General features: G+C 42.1%; 1 protein-coding gene across 2 annotated transcripts in view; it reads left to right on the top strand.

The window, feature by feature from the left end:
- Positions 1-24,429, top strand: part of prr5l (proline rich 5 like) — a 117,233-nt gene that overhangs the window by 68,144 nt on the left and 24,660 nt on the right. For both annotated transcript variants that reach the window (XM_084334833.1, XM_084334832.1), the window contains exons 5-6: positions 7,361-7,418; positions 16,157-16,248. In XM_084334833.1, coding sequence (XP_084190959.1) covers positions 7,361-7,418; positions 16,157-16,248 — 150 coding nt within the window. The remainder of the gene's footprint in view (positions 1-7,360; positions 7,419-16,156; positions 16,249-24,429) is intronic.

The following is a 24,429-nucleotide window of genomic DNA, read 5'->3' as shown; positions in this document are numbered from 1 at the left end:
ACTGTATACGCAAAAGTAGCCTCATTTTAAGTAATAATATTATAAATCTACATGCCTTGAGGATGACATTCTTTATATAGCCTGCCTATCAATTGTTTTAAAGCTCAATAAACTATGACCGGAATTAATCTCATTTGTCCGGTAGATTGAAATCTTGCAGGTCACGGAGACCGGCAACAATTTTTTTCTAACGGAAACCCTGCTGGGGACTATGTATAGGAGGGGAGTTCAAGGTAACGAGAGAGTTAACTGACGTGATTGCGATGGTAAATAAATGACCAGATCAGTTCACAGTTGTGGTCTCACGTTATTCCAAGAATACGCGACAACATTCACCCTCCATTCACATCCTGGTCTTCTCCTGGTGTTCTCCATTAGGCCTGTAGGTGGAGCTATGACAGCACACGTACAGTACACACACCGATGGTGTGTGATGTGTCCAAAAATGAATGGGCAAATGTGAGTGAAATGGTCGCACTGTATGCAGCTGTTTGTCTGCATTGCATTCCCCCCCCCCCCAACTCAGATTTAGGGTTGATACAACCATCATAATAATATTGTTAATAATAACAATAACAATAATGATGTAATAATGTAAAAATTATCATTAAAAATACCTGATTATGAGAAAAAAAATTACGATGCATGGAATATTGTTGAGGCACACTAGTTACAACTATATTTCAAACAGGCACTCCATGTCAAAAAGGTTGCTGACCCCTGGACTATATGATACAAACTATACACAGATTAATCAGAAAATCAAAAGAGACCTAGAAAGATGGACAGTAATGCCTCTAGACTTTAGCTCAAGGATAGAAATCATAAAGATGAATATATTACCACAAAGCCAGTTCAGGGAATGGAATAAACAGATATCAAGATTCATATGGGGGGGGGGAAAGGCCAAGGATCAGATATGTGACTCTACAATTACCAAAGGAGAAAGGAGGAATGGCAATACCCAGTTTAGAAGATTACTACTACGCAGCACAGCTGATAAGCATGTTGGTGCAACGAGAATTATGAAGACAAATGGAAAGACATAGAAACAAAAAATTAGGGACTCAAAGTGCAGGCACTAATAGGAGACAGGGAGCTATACAGAAGAAAGGAACAACTAATAGACCCAATTACCAAATTCACTATAAATATATGGAACAAGATAGTAAAGAAATACAAGCTAGAAAAATAAACCAAGATACTGAGATGGATAACGCACAACAACAAATTTAAACCAGGGATAGAAGATCATGGGTTCAAAAGATGCAGGGGGGCATAACAGCAATATGTACAATGATAGAAGGAGGGGAGATCCAGACAAACATTTAGAGAAAGATTCGGACTAGAGAATAGAGACCACTTTAGATATTTACAGATTAGAGACTACTACAACAAGGAAATAAAACTAGACAAAGACAAAGATCAGAATGGGATAATTAGGATAATGGTAAAAGCATACGAAGGAAGGAAGGGGGGGGGGGGATATCAGCACTATCTCAGGCAATAATGGACAGCAAGGACATCACAACCATATATATAAAGGAAAAGTGGGAGAAGGAATTAGAAACGGAGATAACAGAAGAAGAATGGTATAACATATGTAAGATACAACACAAAACCACAGGGTCAAGGATATGGAGGGAGTTTGGGTGGAAAAACATGATTCGATTCTTTATAACACCAGAAATACAGGGCAACTATACACCAACACAGAAACCATGCTGGAGAAAATGTGGACAGGAAATAGCAAACCACACACACATATTCTGGGGATGTCAGATAATAAAGAACTATTGGGAAGAGATAGGAGAGATAATAAATGAAATAGTAGGATATGAAATACCCCAGACAGGCCAAGTATTGTATTTAGGGAACTTAACACAGGAAGGAATTCAGGGGGAAGACAAATACTTGATTAAGATATTACTAGGAGCAGCCAAGAAAGCATTGACGAAAATGTGGTATAGATTATAGCACCGATGAGGAAACAATGGACAGAGATAGTGGGGGGGATACAGGAAATGGAGAGAATCATACATAGGCTGAGGCAAGACGAGAAGTTTGAGTCAAAATGGGAGAAGTGGGAAGAGTATAGGAAGAAAATAAACGATATCACAGGAGAGTGAAAAGGAGATGAGAAGAGAAATCGAAATCGAAATGAAAATAAACTATGAAGGTACCAAAGAACCCATGTCACTTTATTCTTTTATCTCTTTTCTTTGTTTTTGTTTTTTTGTTTTCCCTTTTCCCTTTAGTTAATTTATTTTAGGTCAACTCTTCATTTGATTTTGATATTATTTTCTACTATCAGCTATATCTTTTAGTTCTTATCTGTCGAATTGTATTGTACATGTCTTTTATAATTTTGACCGCCAATTGTATTGTATGTTGTATGTGGATGTTTGTTTGTAAATCAAGTAAAAAATAAAAGAAGTGGAGCAATCTTCCATTTACTTAGGCATGTACCTTTAGGCGAAATTTCTGAAAATAGGGCTATAGCTTAACAGGTAAGCACCTTTTTTTTAAATAAACAATAAAAAATAACAATATACAAGACAATATATTGACTAAACAAAATGGCAAATATATAGCCTATGAAAGGAATGGAATGTGCTGAGAGCAGAATGTAGATGTGTCCATTCTCTTCCACTATAGCTATATCTGCACGATTGAGTTTTCTTATTTATTTAGTTATTTATTCACTGCCATTTGCTGTGTTTGTGTACGTACCTCGTTGAATCATGACTATACATGTAAAACGTAGGATGTCTGTAGAATCCATGTGAACACAATTACCAATGATTTCTCACAAATGAAGCCTATAAAATAGGTCCATTCCCAACACATGTATGGTTCTCCCTGTTTTCTGCTTTTTCGTTACAGTATGAAGACCCAATCACTATCTTATCACTATCTTATCAATCACTAGCCTATATTGTGCGGTTTTGGTTGTATCACTAACATAATATAATTTCAGTATTGATATGCATTATATCTATTTTTATGTTATGTTATATTTTCTCGCTTCATAAAAGCGGGGTTGATCAACGGGACTGTTGTGTGATAGTTATTAGTAAATCCCCAACAGCCATTGGTTCCCTGAATATCAGTCTTTACTGCCAGCCAGCCATTATACTCATTTTGAATTTCCATAAACCTCCGCCCACTATGGTATATATTAGCTGTCAGACTCTAATAAGTTCTTATCCACATCACAAGATGCATGCAAAAAAAAACATGGTCCTCCAGCATTTCAAATTCTGGCACTATTTTGTTTCTAGAAAAATACCTGCTGTGTATTACTATGCTCTGGGGCATGTTGACAGGTAACAAGGCCTATCAGCTGTTTCAAAATGCTGGAGGACTGAGGTTTTATTTTGGAAATGGATAACCCTTTGTTGTGGTTAGGGTGACCAGGTGTCCCCCTTTTGGTTGTACTGTCCCACCATTTGAGACCGCGTCCCACATATTGAGAGGATGTCCCTCTTTTCGAAGCAAAAAAAATATATCGAACACAAGACATTTCTGTCAAGTGATAAAGTTTGAATATTTAAAACAGATGTTAGGTGGTAACAAGCCGGCTGCCAGTGCCAAGATGAATGTGGAGAGATATAATTCTGTATTTAATTTGTATTTATTTTGATTTAACCTTTATCTATTCGGTGAAGACGAGTTATTCTAATAAAAAAATTTACATTATCTATCTGTCCCACTTTGTCCCACATAAATCTTACTGTTGTCCTGCTTTTGGACTTTTTGCATCTGGTCACCCTAGTTGTGGTGTGGATTCAGACCTTTTTGGTTTCATGACCCCATATCTGCCATTTGCTGCCTGTCTAAAGCTTCCCGCTTTGCTCAGTTTGCATCCACTATATTACTTATCGTATTTCATACAACCAAAATTTCAAAAATCAGAACTATCCTATGTCTTCTGTTTTCTTTTATGAATTAATGGTGGTCTCAATTTACTCTGTACACACTCCAGAGTTTAGTATTTTATTATAGTGTGAATTTCTCAGACATCTCTTGGCAGAGCCTGAGGTGAGGCCAACAGTAGCAACCTCAAGAGAAATGCTTTGAGTTATTTACCAACGATTTCAAAATATGCTTGAATATGGCAATTCATTCAATAGTATTCCATTTTCTGCAAAGAAATCAAATATTTAAGAGCAAGGCTTAACAATACTAAATCCTATCAGTAGATACTCTCTGAATTGAGAGATATTTAATTTAGTCAAAGCTGTGATTCATTTATTTATTTATTTCACAAAAAGGTAGTACATTCCACTTAAACTTACCATTGGACAAGTTTAACTGTGATTGTTGTGAAGGGCCAGATTAAACCGAATATATATATTTATTATATATATATATTTAATTGTATTTGTATATTCTCTAATATTCCTTGATATCCCTTGTATATTCCTTGTACAATATGCATTGAATATCCATTCTAGCCTACTGAACATCCCATAATAGTCTCCATTCTACTATTGGTCGAGACCTTGGTGCCAGGCTGCCATACCCCCCAGACCCAGTTCAAACGTACCGCTCAACATGTACGAACAAGTCCTAGTTCCGCGTAGGAATCTGGCTACCGCACCACTAATGGGACTATTTGTTCATAGTGCGTATATATACTGCGCTACTAAAGTAGGACTTCCTTTTCAGTCCAGTTTCTTACCCTCCAATAGAGTGACAGACGTAAAGCCTCCCCGCGACGCCACGTGTGGGAGTAAGGCCAAGTTCGGCCTACCATCGGTATTGAGACATCGTGTATATTAATATTTGAATAGTCATATTTGGCACTATATCGTCGAGTTGGACGTAGTCTATTAAGCTAATAATAGTCTGTTAATATATAGTGCTTCGTGCGGTGAGAATACTACCGTAGTCAGCACCCCATCGTTTCGGGCAGAAAACTGGCTGTTTATCCAGGATGATCGACCCCATGTGAGATTGCACCCGAGGAGCCCCAGAGCCGACGAGCGAGTGGACCTGTATACCGGATTATTCTACCGACGACAGCCCGCCTTCCCAGGCACGGATTATGCTTTGTATACGTTGATTATTCCATGGATAAAGACCCCCGACACTGCCGTGTGTTGGAACCCCCCCCCCCTGGAGAGGACGCAAGGTGAGGAGACGCTCTGCAAGACGAGGTCGCTTCACGTCTCTCCTCCGTGGACCGGAGGACGCCGGCCCACAAAGAGTCCATCTGCTTTCATCTGCGGTCCAAGGATCGCCGGCGCATTGAACGGCACTACAGTGGGTTCACCTGGGATACCCTTGGCCGGATGAGGCAGCCGGACTCTACCCCCCCCCCCCTTCCTACTCCTGTCGGCTTACAAGCGACCGGATTAACCCCCCCTAGTGTATCCAGTCTATAATCATTCAAGTATAATTGCTGTTATTCCTTAACTATTCCAGGTCGTATATGTACCACCTGCGCCTTCAGAGATTGGACATTCTCTATTGATATACCGACGAATACTCTTGCCATAAAAGTGCATACTAATTCCCATTCATAAATGTGATTGATTTGATTAAGTGCTTGCTCTACACACCATCGCTGTGTAGAAATAAAGACCTATTTCTAATTCGTACATTTGTGTTGGATCCGTTTCATCTACGTGACAGTGTTCATCATAATATATTTATGCCGAGTACTGGGTGGCCGAATATTAAGTACAAAGGTAGTGGTAGTAAGTATCATATCTAGTAATACAGTCAGGGAATTGTACCCCTCAGTTACAGTGATAATATATTCACTTTCTTTTGTAAATGTTACACTTTCCCTTCTCTCAGTATGCAACACCTGCTCATTTCTATATATCCTATGTTTAAATTTAAGTTTAAGTTTATTTATTTATTTTTACATAGGGACAGTGCACATTAATCAACATCTTCAGTTTCCACATCAATGTAAATATCTTTATGGTGTGGGAGGAAACCAGAGTACCTGGAGGAAACCCACGGGAACACAGGGAGAACATGCAAACTCCACACATTGGCATGTGTTGACATCCCAGCATCCATTCACCACCTACGTAGCATGTGAGAATCATTTAATTTGCATAGCAGATGGCTCTCTTCTAGATACATTTGCATTGTGTCATTAACCTCAGCCAGCTGAGCACTGGATCATTGTTCAGTTTTCAGAGCAATGCACTGAAAACACAAGGTGACGCGTTATAATAATAATACATCTACATCTATTTTATATAGCGCTTTTCCAGGTGCTCAAAGACGCTTTACATGGGTAGAAGAGACAAAACTATGGCAAAACAAAAAACAGAACAAAAATAATACATGACAAAATAAAATAAAACTGACAGAATTAGAGGTCAAAAGCAAGATTGAAAAGGTGGGTTTTGAGGGCTGATTTAAAAGATGTCAGGGTGTTTGCATCACAGATATGGCTGGGGAGGGCATTCCAGAGGGAGGGGGCAGCAGCAGCAAAGGCCCTGTCGCCCCAGGTCCGGAGCCTGGTCGTGGGAGGTGTTAGGAGGTTGGCATCTGCAGACCTAAGGCGACGGGTGGGCGTGTGACGGTGGAGGAGGTCGGACAGGTAGGGAGGGGCAAGGTTGTTGAGGGCTTTAAATGTGATGAGAAGTATTTTAAATTGTATCCTGTATTTGATTGGAAGCCAGTGGAGATCGTGGAGGACAGGGGTGATGTGATCAGAGCGACGGGTGGAGGTGAGCATGCGGGCAGCAGAGTTTTGGACATATTGGAGTTTAGGATAGTGTTTGGTGAGCCGTAGAGGATGCTGTTACAGTAGTCCAGTCTTGATGATATGAATGCATGAACCAGTGTTTCAGCAGCGGAGAGTGATAGGGAGGGGCGGAGACGAGCAATGTTCCGGAGGTGGTAGAAGGCCGTTTTGGTTATGTGGTTCACATGGGGGAGGAAAGAAAGGGTGGAGTCCAGGATGATGCCAAGGTTACGGACGTGAGTGGAGGGGGTGACAATGGAACCATCAATATTTAGGGAGAAATCCTGGGTGTGGCTGGTGAGGGATTTTGGACCGATAATGATGATTTCTGATTTATTGCAGTTTAGTTTGAGAAAGTTATTTTGCATTCATGGTTTGATGTCTGTGAGGCAGGTGGTGAGGGTGGAGAGAGTGGCTGGAGTGATAGTCTTGGTGGAGAGGTAGAGCTGAGTGTCGTCTGCATAACAATGAAAACGGAGGCCATGTTGGCGGAGAATCAGACCAAGTGGAAGGATGTAGAGGATTAAGAGCAGGGGACCAAGTACTGAGCCTTGGGGGACACCATGAGTGATGGGGGCAGTGGGGGTTATGTACAATATATTACAGATTTTAAAACAAAACTTGTCCTTTTATCAATAGAACCAACTCCTGACCAAAGGCCTAACACACATGCTGGATAAGATCCGTCTGTATGAGGGTAAGTGGGGCCACAGGCATCTCATGAATATTATTGTACAGTATGTTGTTTTAACTCTTAAACTTGTCAACAATGGACCTCATTCTCGAACATGTTCATAAGTGTCTTTGTAACTATCTTCGTAAAAAGTTTGTACTAACAAATTTACGAAAATCCTCCTCTGGATTCCTGAACACGTGAAACGGTCTTCGTTGGTGGCCAAAATCAACGCAGCTGGGTTCCCATGAATGAAAAACGTCACTCATTCTTAAACTGGAAGCGTGTTCTTGTACACCTGAAATTGCATACAGACCCGCCCCACCAGCTCCTTATAAGGTGAGGCTGTGTGCAAAAGAGAAGCGAGAGGCTCACCATTGCATCTGTGCAGTGCTGACCCCTGTATTCAACAGGTAGCATGGAAGCGATTTGCGACTGATCAAAATGCGATTGATCCAACTGTTGGATTCTGGCAAACCACAATCAGCCACTTATCACCTCTCCATTGTTGTCGTTGTGTAGTTCTGCGTTGTGTTTATTTTCTCTGACGTTTTCTCATACTGGCTGTACATCGTTCCCCTTTAATGCAATCCGTAATCATAATAATTCACACCGTCAGACATGTTACCTTTCTTGGAACCCGTTGTTTATTACATAAACAACAGCCTCAGATGTTACCCATCTCGTATTGTCCTTGAAAAGTCTTTGATGGAACACTAAATTCATTATTCTATCGTCTTCTGCTGTTTAGTCCAATGGTGGCTGAGGCCTTGTTGTTAGCCAAAACCCTTCTCCCGTTAGCCGAAGCTAATGATGATGTGTCATTTCCCCTCCCCCACCGGCGAGGGTGAGGGAGGGATGAAAAGTCTCTGATCCACGTCCGCTCGCGTCAGCTTCGTGTCTAGATCTAACTTACACCCGAAAGGAAACTCACATTTACAATATTCATCATCATCATTATCATCTCGGCATAGCAATGACAGGCCCCGCCCCTCTTCTTGTGGCCATGTGACGCGCTGTCATGGCAACTGCTGTTCACCCCTTCACACACATTAAAAACGTTTGTTTCATTGATGTCAAACTCTCTCTCTGACCATTCTGCCTGCTGCTGTTCTTATCAGTTGTTATGTGCTGATGGCGACCTCGGCATGCCCTGGGCTCTATCTTAGTCTGCTGCTAAATACAATGCCTCTCTCTCCGACCGCCTCCACCACCATGCACATCTACCTCTCTGACCTGGCCCCTTTAGATCCTGTCATCTCCCCCAATATATACATTATATACATTGAAAAAACCTCGACATCTTTCACTCCTCCTTTTTGATTCTTCAAACAACCGTCAGAATCAACAAACTACTTGGTTTTTCAATCATACTCGGCTGTCATTTTAACGTACACGGCCTCCCTCCCTCGTGCCAGATGAAGGGAGACAGCATCCCGTCAAAACTGCGATCTCGTGGCGGTCAGGTGGCGTAGCGGAGATTGCGTTTGTCACCAACACCGGAGACGCTGGATTCGCCTGTTTGAATCCAGCTCACAGCTCTGGCGTTGTCACCAGCTTGGCTGGCTGTTCACACTAATACAATTGGCTGTATTAGAGGGTGGGAAAGCTGGCGGGGTGGGTCCGGGTCGTTGTAAACAGCGACTCCTACAGTTCGGTCAGGGCGCCTGCTCAGCACGGATAGGATCTAAGGGGGGTAGTGTGATCCTTCCACACGTTACACCCTCTCAGTGAGAGTCCGCGCTGCCAGGTGAAAAGAAGCGGTTGATTGGCTAGACGTGTGTCGGAGGAAGCCCGTGATAGCCTCCACTCTCCCAGACCGACTGTGGGGGGTAAGTGCACAGCGACCAGGAAGGGGATTGGGAATTGGCATAACGACTAACATTGGGATGGGAGAAAATCGGAGGAAAAAGGAGGGGGAAAAAGATAAAAAAAATAAAAATAAAAAATCGATCTCGCTAGTCGATGCCCATGATGCATTCCCTGTGGCACCAGGGAACACACAGCAGCTGGTAATTTTAATCAACTTAAACTCTTCTAACTGGAATCACTGGTAATTTGAATCTTTCTTTAATTAAATTAAACTTCTAACTGGAATCACAATAATCATAATAATAATATTCCCCCCTCCTACTGGTTCCAGTGTCCTAACTGGAATCACTCCCCCACTCCGCCACTAGATGATAGTAGAGACCGCGTGTAGCTTTATGCCAAGCAAGCAGTGCAAAAACTTACCGTAGTGGCATGCAGTAATGCGCCTTTCATTTCCCGCCGCCCAGCGCCCAGGTCGTGCGGAAATAGGCTGTCTATTGCCATTCTCTTTGACAAACTCTAACCTTAACCAGCTCCTTAACAACGCCTAAACTTAACCGTTCTAACCTTAACCAACTCCGAAACAATGCCTAACCTTAACCATAGAAATTATATTGCCATTCTCTTTGACAAACTCTAACCTTAACCAGCTCCTTAACAGCGCCTAAACTTAACCGTTCTAACCTTAACCAACTCCGAAACAATGCCTAACCTTAACCGGCGAAAGAATACACGTTAAAAAAAAATCACGTTAAAAAATATTTTCGATGGGATTCGAACTCGCCAGCAAACAAGCCATAGGATCCACAGCCATGTGTCCTTGCCAATTGAGCTAGTGCCAGATAGTGAATAAGAGGCGGTGACTTATATATATTGAGCTCCAACCAAGGCGGGATCTCATGCGCATGCGCGGGCACCTCGCGCGAGCACGCCGGCGCACGCACGCACCTGAGCGAGCACGCCGCCGCCGGTGCACGCACGGTAGCATTTGTCTGAAAAGAAGGGCGCTTTACCGCACTAGCGTGCGGTGACGAATGCGGAAGCATTTTTGCACTGCTTGCTTGGCATTAACGTACAGGCGTAGAGACCTATGGAATCCCTGCATTACCCCACTCCCACCCCTAGTTGGCGGCCAACTCAGTCTAGAGTAATTTAGCTGACGTGTCCCCCCCTATCTCTAGTTCTTTCTTATCTGGTGTCAGCCTCCTCGTGGAAAATCCCTTCTTGCGGCCATCTTGTCTCTCTGATTTAGTTGTCATTCCATCTATAGATAAGACACTAAAGCCCACGCTCCGTCGTCCTATCTACCTAAAAAGGGGACGCTATCTCGGACAAAAAATTCATTTGAACCACTCCTGCCCGATAACATATTACGCACTTTAAGGTAAACCTTATCAGGCCCTTATCTCTCCTGTCAGGACAGTTCCGGTCCTCTCTGAGACCACAGCGCCATTTTAAGGAGCGCCGTCTCTAGCTATCACCGTGACCTGACAGTCTTTTTTTTGTCTCGCTTAGCATCCCTTCTCCGTCTTCCTCAATACACTTTTACCCTCTGGCTTTTGTTTTGCTTTCCCAAGCCATGGTGTCTGTCATACTATCTTTTAGGTAAAACCTCTGCCGCTGCTGCTCTCCCAAACCAAAACCGTGCAGCCCTGCCTCTCTCTGTAATACACATCACTCCCTCCCGCCAGATCACTCATTCATATGTCTGTTTGTCTTCACATTACAGCTGGCCCAGGTGTGTGTTAATTATGTTTACGGATGCACTATTTGTTCGTTTTTTATTGGCTTGTGAAGTTGTTGAGAGACTCACTTTTTCCCTTTTCACCGTCGGTTGTTGGTCCATGGCGCTGGCCCCCCCGGCCTTGCTTGGCCCGCTCGCTGGCTTGGCTTGCGTCCATGGCTACCCCCACACGCCTTGGCACTGCACATAGTCTCTTACTTCAAAGCAACTTCAAAGCAAGCAATATCCGGGTCACGGCACCAACTGTACAATGATCAAAGTACAATACAACAAAATTAAGTTGAGTACAAATGTAACAGTAAAGTGCAATTGTAACATACAATACACAGGTGATTGTAGGCGGTCAGGTGGCGTAGCGGAGATTGTACTCGTCACCAATGCAAGAGGCTGCGGTCTCGACTCCCGGAGAGTCAGCATTGCCTTGGCTCGGGCTGATCGCTATACTAACTCATTTGGCTGAGTTAGGGGGAGGGGAGCCGTGGGTGGGTCCTGGGCATTGTGGACAGCGACCCCTACAGTTCGGTCGGGGCGCCTGCTCAGCAAGGGTAGGATCTGGAGAGAGGTAGTGCGACCTTCCACACGTTACACTCTCCCGGTGAGAATCTGCGCGGCCAGGCTGGCTGCCGGCTGGCTACACATGCGTCGGAGGAAAGCATGTGACAGTCTCCGGCCTCTCGGACCAACAGTAGGGGAAAGTGCGCAACAACCAGGAAGGGGGTTGGGAATTGGCATAACGACTAACAGTGGGATGGGAGAAAAATCGGAAAAAGAAGGAGGGGGAAAAAGGGAATCAAAAAAATTTATAAATATTAAATCATTTTGGAGAAAATTTATTAATAAATAAGAACTAAACCCAATCGCGGCGGATATAGCTATAGTGGAATAGACTGTATTAATATGCCATGTTGTGTATGTCATAAATGTCAGTATGAATTGAAAATGGGGGACCCTGATGTAAACAAGACAAACGTCTTTCTCTGGTCTGCATCCCCTTAACACATTGCCCGCCGGGGGTTATGCACATCTCATACCCCTCTCTGCCAGCGCTTTAAGCCTATGGAGATGTTTACCTTCTTTGCAGGGCTATAACTTTTTATAACATTTTATTGCTATATTGACATTACTATGGCCCATTCAACATCGATTATCTATCGTTCAGGATGTGGGAACGTTATACTTTTTCATTCATACATTGTTGTGTTAATACCTTCTAGAATATAAGTATGTTTTTAATCTTTTCTGCTGCAATTCCAAAAACGCTAGTTATAGGCCCAAACGCATATATAGATTATCGATTGCTGTTTCTTTCCCATACACGCTATATTAAAAAATTCAAATGTATATGATCGGTATACATTATGCTTCATCATGCGTGGAGGAAAGGGGGGGGGGTCGTTTATAATTCCTTGATCATCAGTAACTGCTTTATGTAGGTTGGGTGGATATATTGATCAGATGGTTTGCAAACAAGGAAATGCACAAATAACGTGGGTTGAAAATAACGTTATATTCCTCTTACCGTGGGCCAATGAGACTGGCGGTGAAAGATCCCAATTATACAATGCCGATCGCCTAGGACTAGGTCCATTTCCGGTTTGTATGGCGCAATAAATGCCGAAATCATATCGATTATTAAGTTTAGAAAGCGATCCATAAGTACATAGTGTCTGTCGGGAGTCCCGTAACGAGATGTGACTGCCGGATGATTTTCCTCGATGCACTGATACCATTTCCTGTTTTGCGAGTGTAATTCGGCCGACCATCCACCAGGTGGCGGTATTGAGCCGTCGTTGCAGTCACATCTGGCGTCCAGCTGCAGGACCGGGGGTGGGTATATGAATTATGAATGCCATGGCGAAAAAATGAAATATTGATCTCAAAAACGCTGTACAGCGATCCTGGCAGACAACGCATGGCGGCCAATAACACTGGACAGCGTTTTTGGCGCTGGAAGTGTTAACAATTGTATGTATTGAGCCGTACTGTATTGTACCCATTCTGCAATCTGTTAAATAAAGTTTTAAATCATTCATTCATTCATCCATATACCGTCTTGTTCTCTATGATATTATACATTTTTGGTTTTATTTATTTCTATTTCTTAGAAAGAAAGAAATGTGTGGAGAAACGGATTTGTGGAGAATGTGGAGAACAATTCATTACACATACAGTACGTGTGTGTGTGTGTGTGTGTGTGTGTGTGTGTGTGTGTGTGTGCGTGCGAGCTGAGCCTGCCTTACCAAGCCATTTCTTCACACATTTCTTTCTTTCTAAGCAATAGAAATAAATAAAACCAACAATAAATAACATCATAGAGAACAAGATGGTATATATGGCATATTAATACAGTCTATTCCACTATACAGTAGCTATATCCGCGATATAATTCTTTAATTCCGCAGATGTCTGTAGAATCGAGGGGATTGTGTCACTTCGATCCTACAGACATCCGCAGAATTAAATAATTATAATGATAATAAATATGACAATATTTGTATCATTAACAATCACGTTTTACATACAGTATATAGTCATGACTCAACGAACCATGTCCGAAAATAAATAAATAAATAAATAAAAACTGAACCCAATCGCGTGGATGTAGGCCTAGCTATAGTGGACTAGACTATTAATATTCCATATACCATCTTGTTCTCCATGATATTATTTATTGTTGGTTTTATTTGTATATATATATCTTTTTTTGGCTTTCTTTATTTTTCACCCATCCCAATTTAGTCATTATGCCAATTCCCTTCCTGGTCGTTGCGCGCATTGCCCCACTGTTGGCCTGGGGAGGGTGTAGAACTACCACATGCCGGGCGGTTAGGTGGCGTAGCGGAGATTGCGTTCGTCACCAACCCCGAAGTTGTGAGCTGGATTTGTTCGAATCCAGCTCACAGCTGCGGGGTTGTCACCTCTCAGGGAGGATCCGCGCTGCCAGGTGAAAAGAAGCGGTTGATTGGCTGGACGTGTGTCGGAGGAAGCACGTGGTAGCCTCCACTCTCCCAGATGATCTGACTGTGGGGGGTAAGTGCGCAGCGACCAGGAAGGGATTGGGAATTGGCATACGACTAACATTGGGATGGGAGAAAAATCGGAGGAAAAATGGAGGGGGAAAAAGATAAAAAAAAAAAAAGATAAAAAAACTACCACATGCCTCCTCCGATACATACCTACGTGGAGTCGCCAGCCGCTTCTTTTCACCTGACAGCGAGGAGTTTCACTGGGGGAACGTAACACATGGGAGCTTCACGTTATTTCCCCCAGATCCCCTCCCTGTTGAACAGGGACCAGTAGGAGTCGCAGTTTACAACAACCAGGACACATACCCCGCCGGCTTCCCACCCGCTAACACTGCCAATTGTGTTAGTAGGGACGACTGACCAAGCCGGAGGTACCGCTGACAGCTGGATTCGATCCCAGAGTCTCTGCGGTGGTAGGCGAGTGCTTAGTCCACTGCGCTACCTAGCCCAGTTTAATCACCTGTGCTTATTGTAGGTTACTATTGCACTTTACTGTTACATTTGCACTCTGGTTGGATGTTGTATTGTACTTGTGCTGTATAATGACAATACATTTTAATCTAATCTCATTTTATCAGTTGCAAATCGCTGCCGCGCTACCTGTTGAATATTTCCCCCATAAGGGTCAGCACAAAGCAGACGCAATGGATAGCCTCTCCTTATAAGGAGCTGGCGGGGGGTTTCTGTATGCAAATGAAGGTGTACGAGAACGCGCTTCCAGTTTAAGAATGAGTGACATTTTTCATTCATGGGAACCCAGCTGCAATGATTTTGGCTACTTACGGAGACTGTTTCACACGTTCAGGAATCCAGAGGAGGATTTTTGTAAATTTGTTAGTACCAAGATATTTACTTACGAACATGTTCGAGAATGAGGACCAATGTTTCTTTTTAAAAGGTAATGTATGTTGGACCCCCAGTCCTGTTTCCTACTTATCAGTGATGTACTGTAGTCGGTCGGTGGATGGGTTCTTTCTCTGCACAATCCATGCTGTTCTTCATACTCCATGCTTCAGTCTGTGCAAAGTGTGCATGCAAGTAAACACTGATGATGCCTGCTTTGGGTGCACCGTGGAGATTGATTGATTGATTGTAAACTTTATTAACAGATTGCAGAATGGGTACAATACAGTACGGCTCATTACACACAATTTGTTAAGGCGATGCAGACCAGAGAAAGACTTTCATCTAGTTTACATCAGGGTCCCCCATTTTCAATTCATCATGACATTTATGACATACACGACATACAGATACAGTACTGTTATATCATCAAGACATTTATGACATACTAGATATACAAATATACAGTATTGTTTAACAGGAGTAGGTTTAAGCGTTTAATTCAGGGCTTGTACAGACTGAAGCATGGCATGAAGCATGATGTTATAGGGTATAATTGACATACAATTATCCAAAATGTTAGAACTACTGTAGCTGTTGTGAAAATGATGAGTAAAGCCTGTTGATGAAGTAATTTCAGATATCCAATCTACTTCCTTTGACATATTGCACAACATACACAGGTTACCCCTTAAGGATATCAGCTAGCTAGTCCACAAACGAATTATGTAAATTATTTAAAAAATCATAATTATTTCCAGGGCCATAAATAATTCAACATTGACACAATTTTCAAAATGTTGGCTCTGTACACCACCACATGGTTACTGGTTACTGGTTAACAGTGAAACCAGTGCATCTATACTCATGGCAACTCCTCACACACGTCCTCAGTTGGCTTTTGCATCTAACTTTTTTGACTGGTGTTTTCTTCTTTGTCCCTGACGTTGCGACTCACTGCTTTGATAAATTGCCACAAAGCAAACCCACGGAAGACCTGACCAATCAATCACTGTTATCTGCTGAGTCTGATCCTGACAGCATCTCATCTTTTTAGATCAGTTCTAAATAACAGCCACACATAAACATGATATTGTGCCTATGCCCTTTTCTCCATTTATTTCCCCCCCTGAGGGTCTCCTAAAGGGGAGATATTGTGAAAATGGCAAAGTGGAAAGTGGAAAGTGTATTTATTTCTCTATACTTTAGTTGAGGCGGTTTGCAGGTCTACAGTCTGGGGGAAACCATAGGGTCTTGGAACCTGCTGACAACATAACCATGTAAATGTTGATATTACACATTGGTGTGATGCCAGTGTTTTGTGGTCTTGTCTCCAGGTGATAGCCAGCTCCTCATCCTCTCTGAGATGTGGGTGAGGTTTTTCACTGAGATCCTCCCAACTCTGCAAGCCATATTCTATCCTGTTCAGGTAACACACACTCACACACATGCACGCACACACACACGCATGCACGCATGCATGCACGCACGCACACACACACACACACACACACACACACACACACACATGCACACAAATATACACACATATTAAATGCTGTATTTTAATCGACTAATAATTTTTTTATACAGTGGTGAATGAATGAATGAATGAAAACTTTATTTAACAGATTGCAGAATGGGTACAATACAGTACGGCTCAATACATACAATTGTTAAGGGGATGCAGACCTGAGAAAGACGTTTGTCTTGTTTCCATCAGGGTCCCCCATTTTCAATTCATATAGACATATATGACATACATGACATACAGATAGTCAGTACTGCTACATCTATACATTTATGACATACCAGATTTGCAAATACAGTACTGTTTGTGGTACAGAAGGAGTCAAGAAAAGGGAGTATATACATTTGACGTAGAAACTGTACATTGGAGGAGGTTGGGTGGGGGGGGTTGGGTACATTGGGATATTGACAACCATACTGGGTAATTTACATTGGAGGTGGTTGGGGGGGGGGGGGGTCGGGGGGCACACTGTATAAACAAGTAACACTGTACATTGAGGGGGGGGGGGGGGAGACACTGTACAAACAAACACAATTGTACATTGAACTATTGACAAAACCATACTAGGTAAATGACTGTACATTGGAGGGGGTTGGGTTAGGATATTTACAGGGGCCAGTGTTGAATTGCAGTCTCCCGTAGGTGTCCCTTGAGAGAGGTTTTGAAAGTGGGTAGTGATCCACATTCCTTTACAGCTTTGGGTAGGGCGTTCCACATTGATGTGGCATAATTGCGAAACGTGTTTAGTCCCTTATTTGAGCCGAATCTGGGTTTAACATGATTTGTGGAGCTCCCTCTGGTGTTGTGATCGTGGTATTCACTGACCTTTGGGAAGTATTTTGACATGTACATGGGTACCTTGGTCGTGTAGTGTATCTTGTAGACCAGGCCCATTGCAAGTTGTTGTACTCTGTCGTCTACTCTAAGCCATCCTAGGTTGTCAAAGTGGGCAGGGGTGAGGTGGGTTCTAGGAGTAAGGTCAAGCAGTAGTCTGACCAGTTTGTTTTGAGATGTTTGTAATTTTGTTTTTAGCGCCTTTGAGGTGCTTTGGTACCATGAGGTGCAAGCATAGTCGTAGTACCCCTGAATGAGTGCTCCTGCCAGAGTCTTCAGGGTGTTCTTGTTTACCAGAGAGGAGATCCGGTACAAGAATCGAGTTCGTTGGTTGACTTTTTTTATTACATTGGATGCCATTTTGTCACAGGAGAGATTAGCCTCTAGGATGGAACCCAGGTAGGTAATTTCATCTTTCCTTGTGACAATATTGTCACCCACTGTAACTGAGAAGCCGTCGGTCTTGCTGAGTTTGTTATTTGAACCGAAGAGAATGGACTCTGTTTTGCCCATGTGTAATGATAGTTTGTTATCAGCAAGCCATATGCAGATTCTGCCTAGTTCCGAGCTGAGGGTTTTTTCAACCTGTAACTTGTTCTTGTCAGAGACCAGCAGGGCTGAGTCGTCCGCAAACAGGAACAAGTTGCAGTCACAAGCTGACGACATGTCATTTGCATAAATTAGGAACAGTAGCGGTCCTAGTATGCTTCCTTGTGGAACACCACAGCTCACTGTGAGGGGGGGGGGATAGGGTACCGTTTACCTCCACCATCTGTTCCCTCCCCTCAAGGTAGGATTGCATCCAGCTCACTGATAGACTATCAAAACCAATTGCTTTTAGCTTGTCAATCAGAATGGAGTGATTGACCGTGTCAAAGGCCTTTTGTAGGTCCAGCATGACCATGCCGCAGTATTTGCCTGCGTCCACCTCTTGTTTGATGTGGTCATTCAAATAGAGAAGGCATGTGTCAGTGGAGTGGGATGTTCTGAAGCCAGATTGGAATTCGTAGATTAGATTTTTTTCCGCTAGGTACTTTTCGACCTGTTCGTAGACTATTTTTTCCATGACTTTCGAGATGGAGGTGAGAATAGAAACAGGGCGGTAGTTGCCTGGGTCTAATTTGCTGCCCTTTTTGTGCAGAGGGGTCACCCTCGCAATTTTGAAGTCCTTGGGGACGTGTCCCTGTTTTATGGAGAGGTTTATTATGTGTGTGATGATTGGTGTGATGGCGGCTGCTGAGTCTCTGAGGAATTTGGAGGGGATGTTGTCATGGCCAGTGGCCTTGTTAGGTTGGAGGGCGCTCAGTTTATTGAGTACCTCATCTGTTGTTACCATTTCCAGCTTGAAGTCGTCCTTGCGGACCCCTAGGTTTTTGTAGTAAGCTACTATGTGTTCTACCCCATAAAGCCCTGAGTGGGAGGGTAGTTTGTTTACCAGTGTTGTGGCTATGTTTGTGAAGAAAATGTTTAAGTAATTGGCTACATCCAGCTTGTCTGTGATGAGCGTGTTGTCCGTTTTTATGTTTATGTTTGAGAATCTGGTTTTAAGTTTTTTACTGCATCCTAGTTGATTATTGAGTAATTTCCAAAGTTCACGTGGTACAGTTTTTACACCACACCCACATGTTTTTACATGTACATCTGCCCATTACAGCAGAAACCAGAACCATAATCTAATAATCAAAGTTTCAGTATAGTATGTATCAGTGAATAATCAAAGCTTCAGTAGTAATTATCAGTGAATAATCAAAGCTTTAGTAGTAATTATCAGTGAATAATCAAAGCTTTAGTAGTAATTATCAGTGAATAATCAAAGCTTTAGTATTAATTATCAGTGAATAATCAAAGCTTTAGTAGTAATTATCAGTGAATAATCAAAGCTTCAGTAGTAATTATCAGTGAATAATCAAAGCTTTAGTATTAATTATCAGTGAATAATCAAAGCTTTAGTAGTAATTATCAGTGAATAATCAAAGCTTCAGTAGTAATTATCAGTGAATAATCAAAGCTTCAGTAGTAATTATCAGTGAATAATCAAAGCTTTAGTATGAATTATCAGTGAATAATCAAAGCTTTAGTAGTAATTATCAGTGAATAATCAAAGCTTCTGCAGTAATTATCATCCAATAATCAAAGCCTCAGTAGTAATTATCATCCAATAATCAAAGCTTCAGTAGTAATTTTCAGTGAATAATCAAAGCCTCAGTAGTAATTATCATCCAATAATCAAAGCTTCAGTAGTAATTATCAGTGAATATTCAAAGTCTCAGTAGTCATTATCAGTGAATAATCAAAGCCTCAGTAGTAATTATCAGTGAATAATCAAAGCTTCAGGAGTAATTATCAGTGAATAATCAAAGCTTCAGGAGTAATTAATAATTAAGTAGTAGTAACACAATTGTGAGTAATACTTATCCTAAAATGCGACTAGAGTGCTATCTAGGTGGGGCATATCCTAAAGTGCAAATGCTTAAGTGCAAGCTAGGCTTATCCTAAAGTGCTCTATATTTTTGTTTTAAAGTACATATTATACAATGCCTATCATAAAGTGCTTATCGCCCCCAAATGCCTCTAGGCCTAGTGTTCACAGGTCTGCCTGCCTATGAGCCATGATTTAAGCTGTCTCTTTAGAGCAGCAAATGGACTTTCTCGAATAGCCATAGGCAAAGCAAGTCAAGTCAAGTCAAGAGTTTTAATTGTCACGGCATACAGGTATACAATGAAATGCGGGTGGTCTTGCCCGCAACGATGTGCAATACAGTGGTACATATAATAGAATCAAAAGAAGAAAACAACATTGTGCAGTAACAGGTAGCAGGTAACATGGAGTGACATCTCGGTATCTGTACATAGTTATTTACAGAGCATGTGGGACATGCTAGTTAGCTTTGGTAGTGCAATACACTGTTCCTGTTATTCTAATTTAAAGTGTCCTTTCCTTTGGCCATAAGTGTGCGTGTGTGCGACATGAGTGTGTGCCCGCTCATGTTAAAGTGTTAAGTGGCTGCTCGTGTGTGAGCGTGCACAGTGTGCGTGTCGTGTGTGTGTTCATGTGTGCTTGTGTGTGGACAGTTCAATGTTCTGAGCACTCAATGTTCATTGTTCATGGCTCTGATGGCCTGGGGGAAGAAGCTGAGCCTAAGCCGCTCTGTCCTAGTAGCTGGGGTTCGCAGGCGTCTGCCTGACCTCAGCAGCTGAAACAGGCTGTTATTGGGGTGGTGAGGGTCTTTCATTATCCTGCAGGCTCTGGATTTGCACCTCTTGTTGTATAGAACCTGCAGGGGGGGGTAGTGCAATACCCGTGGTACGCTCGGCTGAGCGCACCACTCTCTGTAGGGCCTTCTTGTCCTGTGCCGTGCTGTTTCCATACCAGGCAGTGATGTTTCCGGTCAGGATGCTCTCTACAGCTCCTGAGTAGAAGGACTGGAGTATCTTCCCCGATACTCTGAACTTCCTTAACTGTCTCAGGTGGTAGAGACGCTGTTTCGCCTTCTTTACTACTGTTTCTATGTGTGTTGACCATGTCAGGTCCTCTGAGATGTGGACCCCCAGGTACTTGAAGCTGCTCACCCTGTCCACGGTAGCCCCGTTTATCATCAGTGGTGTGTGTGTCTCCTGCTGTCCTCTCCTATAATCCACGATCAGCTCCTTGGTTTTGCCAATGTTCAGCATTCCAGCTAGTGCAACCTTTAATGGATAGAACATTCTGTGCAAAAGTAGACTTTCTAGGTTGGACCACACATTCCCCCTGGAGGCTGACCTAGTTCTAAGCTCACTATTTTTCTTCAGAATAAAGTCCTCCAGGGATGGAGGGGCCAAACCGTTCAATACTCTGTATATAAGACAAGTGCTTTTAAATATTTTCAAAGCTTAAAAGACGGTGCCTCTCTAAAATTGTGCAGTGGTGATATGACTGTGGTTTCATATCAAATACCTTGATGGCTCTATTGTACAGCTGTTCGATGGGTTTTAGTGACACCAACAAATGACCAATTTGTGAAGCAATACTCGATGTGAGATAAAATCATGCAGTGGAGGTAGGATTTTTCAGCATCGGATGTAATGATTTGTTTGAAATTTTGTAGGCTACATTTTATGGTGTTAGTTATCTTTTTGATATGTTTTTTAAAAGTAAGGTTGGGGTCCAGTACGACCCCAATATATTTAAATTAGGTTACCAGATCCAGGTCTACTCCCTCCAGCAACACACCGGATTTGCTCAGCATCACAGGGCGCTTGGTGTTTTTTTTCCCCAGCTGTTTTCTTTGTGCTGGGTGATGCAGCAGCCCTCACACATGGAATGACAGCTTTCTTACTATTTTGTTTCGCATGTTGTTTGGAGAACATCATACAGACGTTTTTGAAAGCTTAAGACATGTGCTTTTTAACCAGTCTTGTATCTTGGCCAGTGCATCTGTGAGTTCGGCGGCGACATTCTTATCGTCCCTTCCATGTGTGAAGATTACTGCATCATCCGCATACATCTGAACATTAAAATCAGGGCAAACATCTGGGAGGTCATTAATGTACAGTGAGAATAATAAAGGTCCCAGAATTGAGCCCTGTAGGACTCCAACATGGCTGCTGAGGTAATGGGATTTTACACCCTCAATATTAACACATTGAGATCTATTTGACAGATAAGACTTAAACCAGGATATAGCATCTGTAGAAAAGTTAAAATATGTTAGCTTCATCAAGAGGACGTCATGGTTGACGGTGTCGAATGCCTTCTTGAGGTCTAAAAACACAGCACCTACACAGGGGTTCTTATCCAACAGTAGTTTAACCTTTTCAATAAAAAAGCAGTTTGCTGTCTCAGTGGAGTGATTCGCCCGGAATCCAAACTGCATTTTATGCAGTGGCGTAAAGCCTTTGTCAAGATGTTTAGTTAATTGGTTTGCTACCCACTTTTCGTCAACCTTTGATACTATAGGCAGGCTGCTGTTTAGACCCAGATTTAAAGATGGGTGTGACAGTGGCTGCCTTCCACGTTGACTGGACTGCTTTTTGACTGATGGACTGATTAACCAAGAGTGTGATGGGTTGTACCAGTGCGTCTACATGAGTTTTTACAAAGTTAGTGTCGATACCATAAGCATCCTTAGCTTTAGAACTCTTGAGAGATTCAATGATCTCTTTCACTTCTGTCTCTGTGATATTTTCTATGTTAAAAATGAGCAGGTCTTCATCTATTAGACAGGGTTGGGCAGCTGGATGTGCAAATAATCTAGTAATATCAGATACGCTCTCTATAAAATAATTATTAAAAGTGTTTGCCACCACCGTGGGATCCTTAACCAGAGTGTTATTCACTTCTAGCTCAAGGGCTTTCGTCTCCTGTTGAATATGTTTACCTAGTAATTTATTTAAGATTTGCCAAGTTTTTTTTCCATTTCCCTTTGTTTGTACTCTCAATGATGGAAACAAAAAACGTGGCTTTTCTTATGGTTTGTGTAACTATATTACGTGCATGTGTACATTTCTGCCTGTCGGTAGCCAGACCTGATTTCAGACATTGTTTGAGCAGTGCATCTCTTGCTTTCATTAGAGTTCTACAGGTTTCGGTTAGCCAGGGTAAAGAAAATTCTGTTCGTACTGATGCCAATTGTGAGGGAAATTAACCCAATCAATGAATGTAGATAGTCAAATATAGACTTGGTAAACACAGGTTTATTACAGAGTTATAGCGTGGATGACTCAACGAGGACAATGGCCTCTTGTTTGTTCTGTTTTGTTCTGTTTTTTGTTTTGCCATAGTTTTGTCTCTCCTACCCATGTAAAGCGTCTTTGAGCACCTGGAAAAGCGCTATATAAGATAGATGTATTATTATTATTATTATTATTATTATTATTATTATTATTATTATTATTATTATTATTATTATTATTATTATTATTATTATTATTATTATTATTATTATTATTATTATTATTATTATTATTATTATTATTATTATTATTATTATTATTATTATTATTATTATTATTATTGTCCCCAGGAGAGCTCCAGAATCCAGTGAGACATCAGTCTTTATAGTGTGAGAGCTGGGTGCTCTGGGTAAAATGGCTCAGGTCTACGATTGGAGGAGGAGGGGGGGGGGGGCATGGTTTGAGTTAGGAGGGATGGGAGGGGGTAGACATGGTTGGTGACTGATCAGGACAAAATGGGTTGATCAATGGAGGAGGGTAGAGAGAAGTATTGGAGAACAATAGGCTGTCTATGGTAGGTGTGTGTGGGGTATCACAAGTGGGAGGGAGGGGGACATCCAATTATTCTACAGTACCTAGATATCTGGATAATGACATAGAGATGGATATGATTGGGAATGATGTAGGGATGAGTGAAAGCTGTCTGTGTGTATGTGTGTGTTAGAAAGATATGAGTATACTGTATGTATGAGAAGGCTGTGTGTGCATATGTGTGTACAAGTTGAAGGCTATGTGTATGTGATTGTGCGTGTGTGTGTTCGTAAGAGAGACAGACAGAGAGAGCGAGGGAGAGATAGTGTGTTTGTGTGTGTGTGTGTGTGTGTGTGTGTGTGTTAGAAAGAGAGAAGTGTGTTGGCAAAATTCCTCATCACCATCCATGACACTGACAGATGCAGGGAAACCACTGAACCAGATGTTTTCTGTTGGTGGCCCGAAGTCTCAATCTACCTTTTGACCATGCCCCTAATCCAAGCTATTGAGGAGTAGAATGTCTTTAGTTTTATGAGAATAGCACCACCATGAGGTCAGATGACTCAGAACTCCACAGGCCTCCTTGCTATTGTAAGGCAAACATAATCAGATTTGATGGAAATTTAAGTAACAAATCACTTCCTGTTTACCAGGCGTTTTTCACAAGATTTGACTGAATCTGGTGGTCATATGGTTTGACCCAGTTATCTATGACACCTTTAAAAATGTTAGGTTTATTATTTCTATAAAATGTTTACTAGCTATCAAATCTTGGCATGCTGCAACCAGTTTCAACACACGGACTGACATTGACTCCAACACCTCCTCCATTGTTGACTACATCAACTCCAACATTGACAGTGTCACCACCCTTAAACAGATTACAACATTACACAATCAGAAGCCGTGTATGAACAGAAAGGTCTGTATACTGCTAAAGGCAGGTGACACCTCTTTTAGATCTGGTGACACACAGGCCTACTGTTCAACCAGGGCTATCCTGAATATGGGAATCATGTGGGCCCATGCTGTACGAACTTTGAACTCCTATACTCAATTTAT

This window comes from Notolepis coatsorum (genome assembly GCF_963971535.1).
Source record: "Notolepis coatsorum genome assembly, chromosome: 18".
Lineage (NCBI taxonomy): Eukaryota > Metazoa > Chordata > Actinopteri > Aulopiformes > Paralepididae > Notolepis > Notolepis coatsorum.
This window is presented reverse-complemented; position numbering and strand designations above follow the sequence as displayed.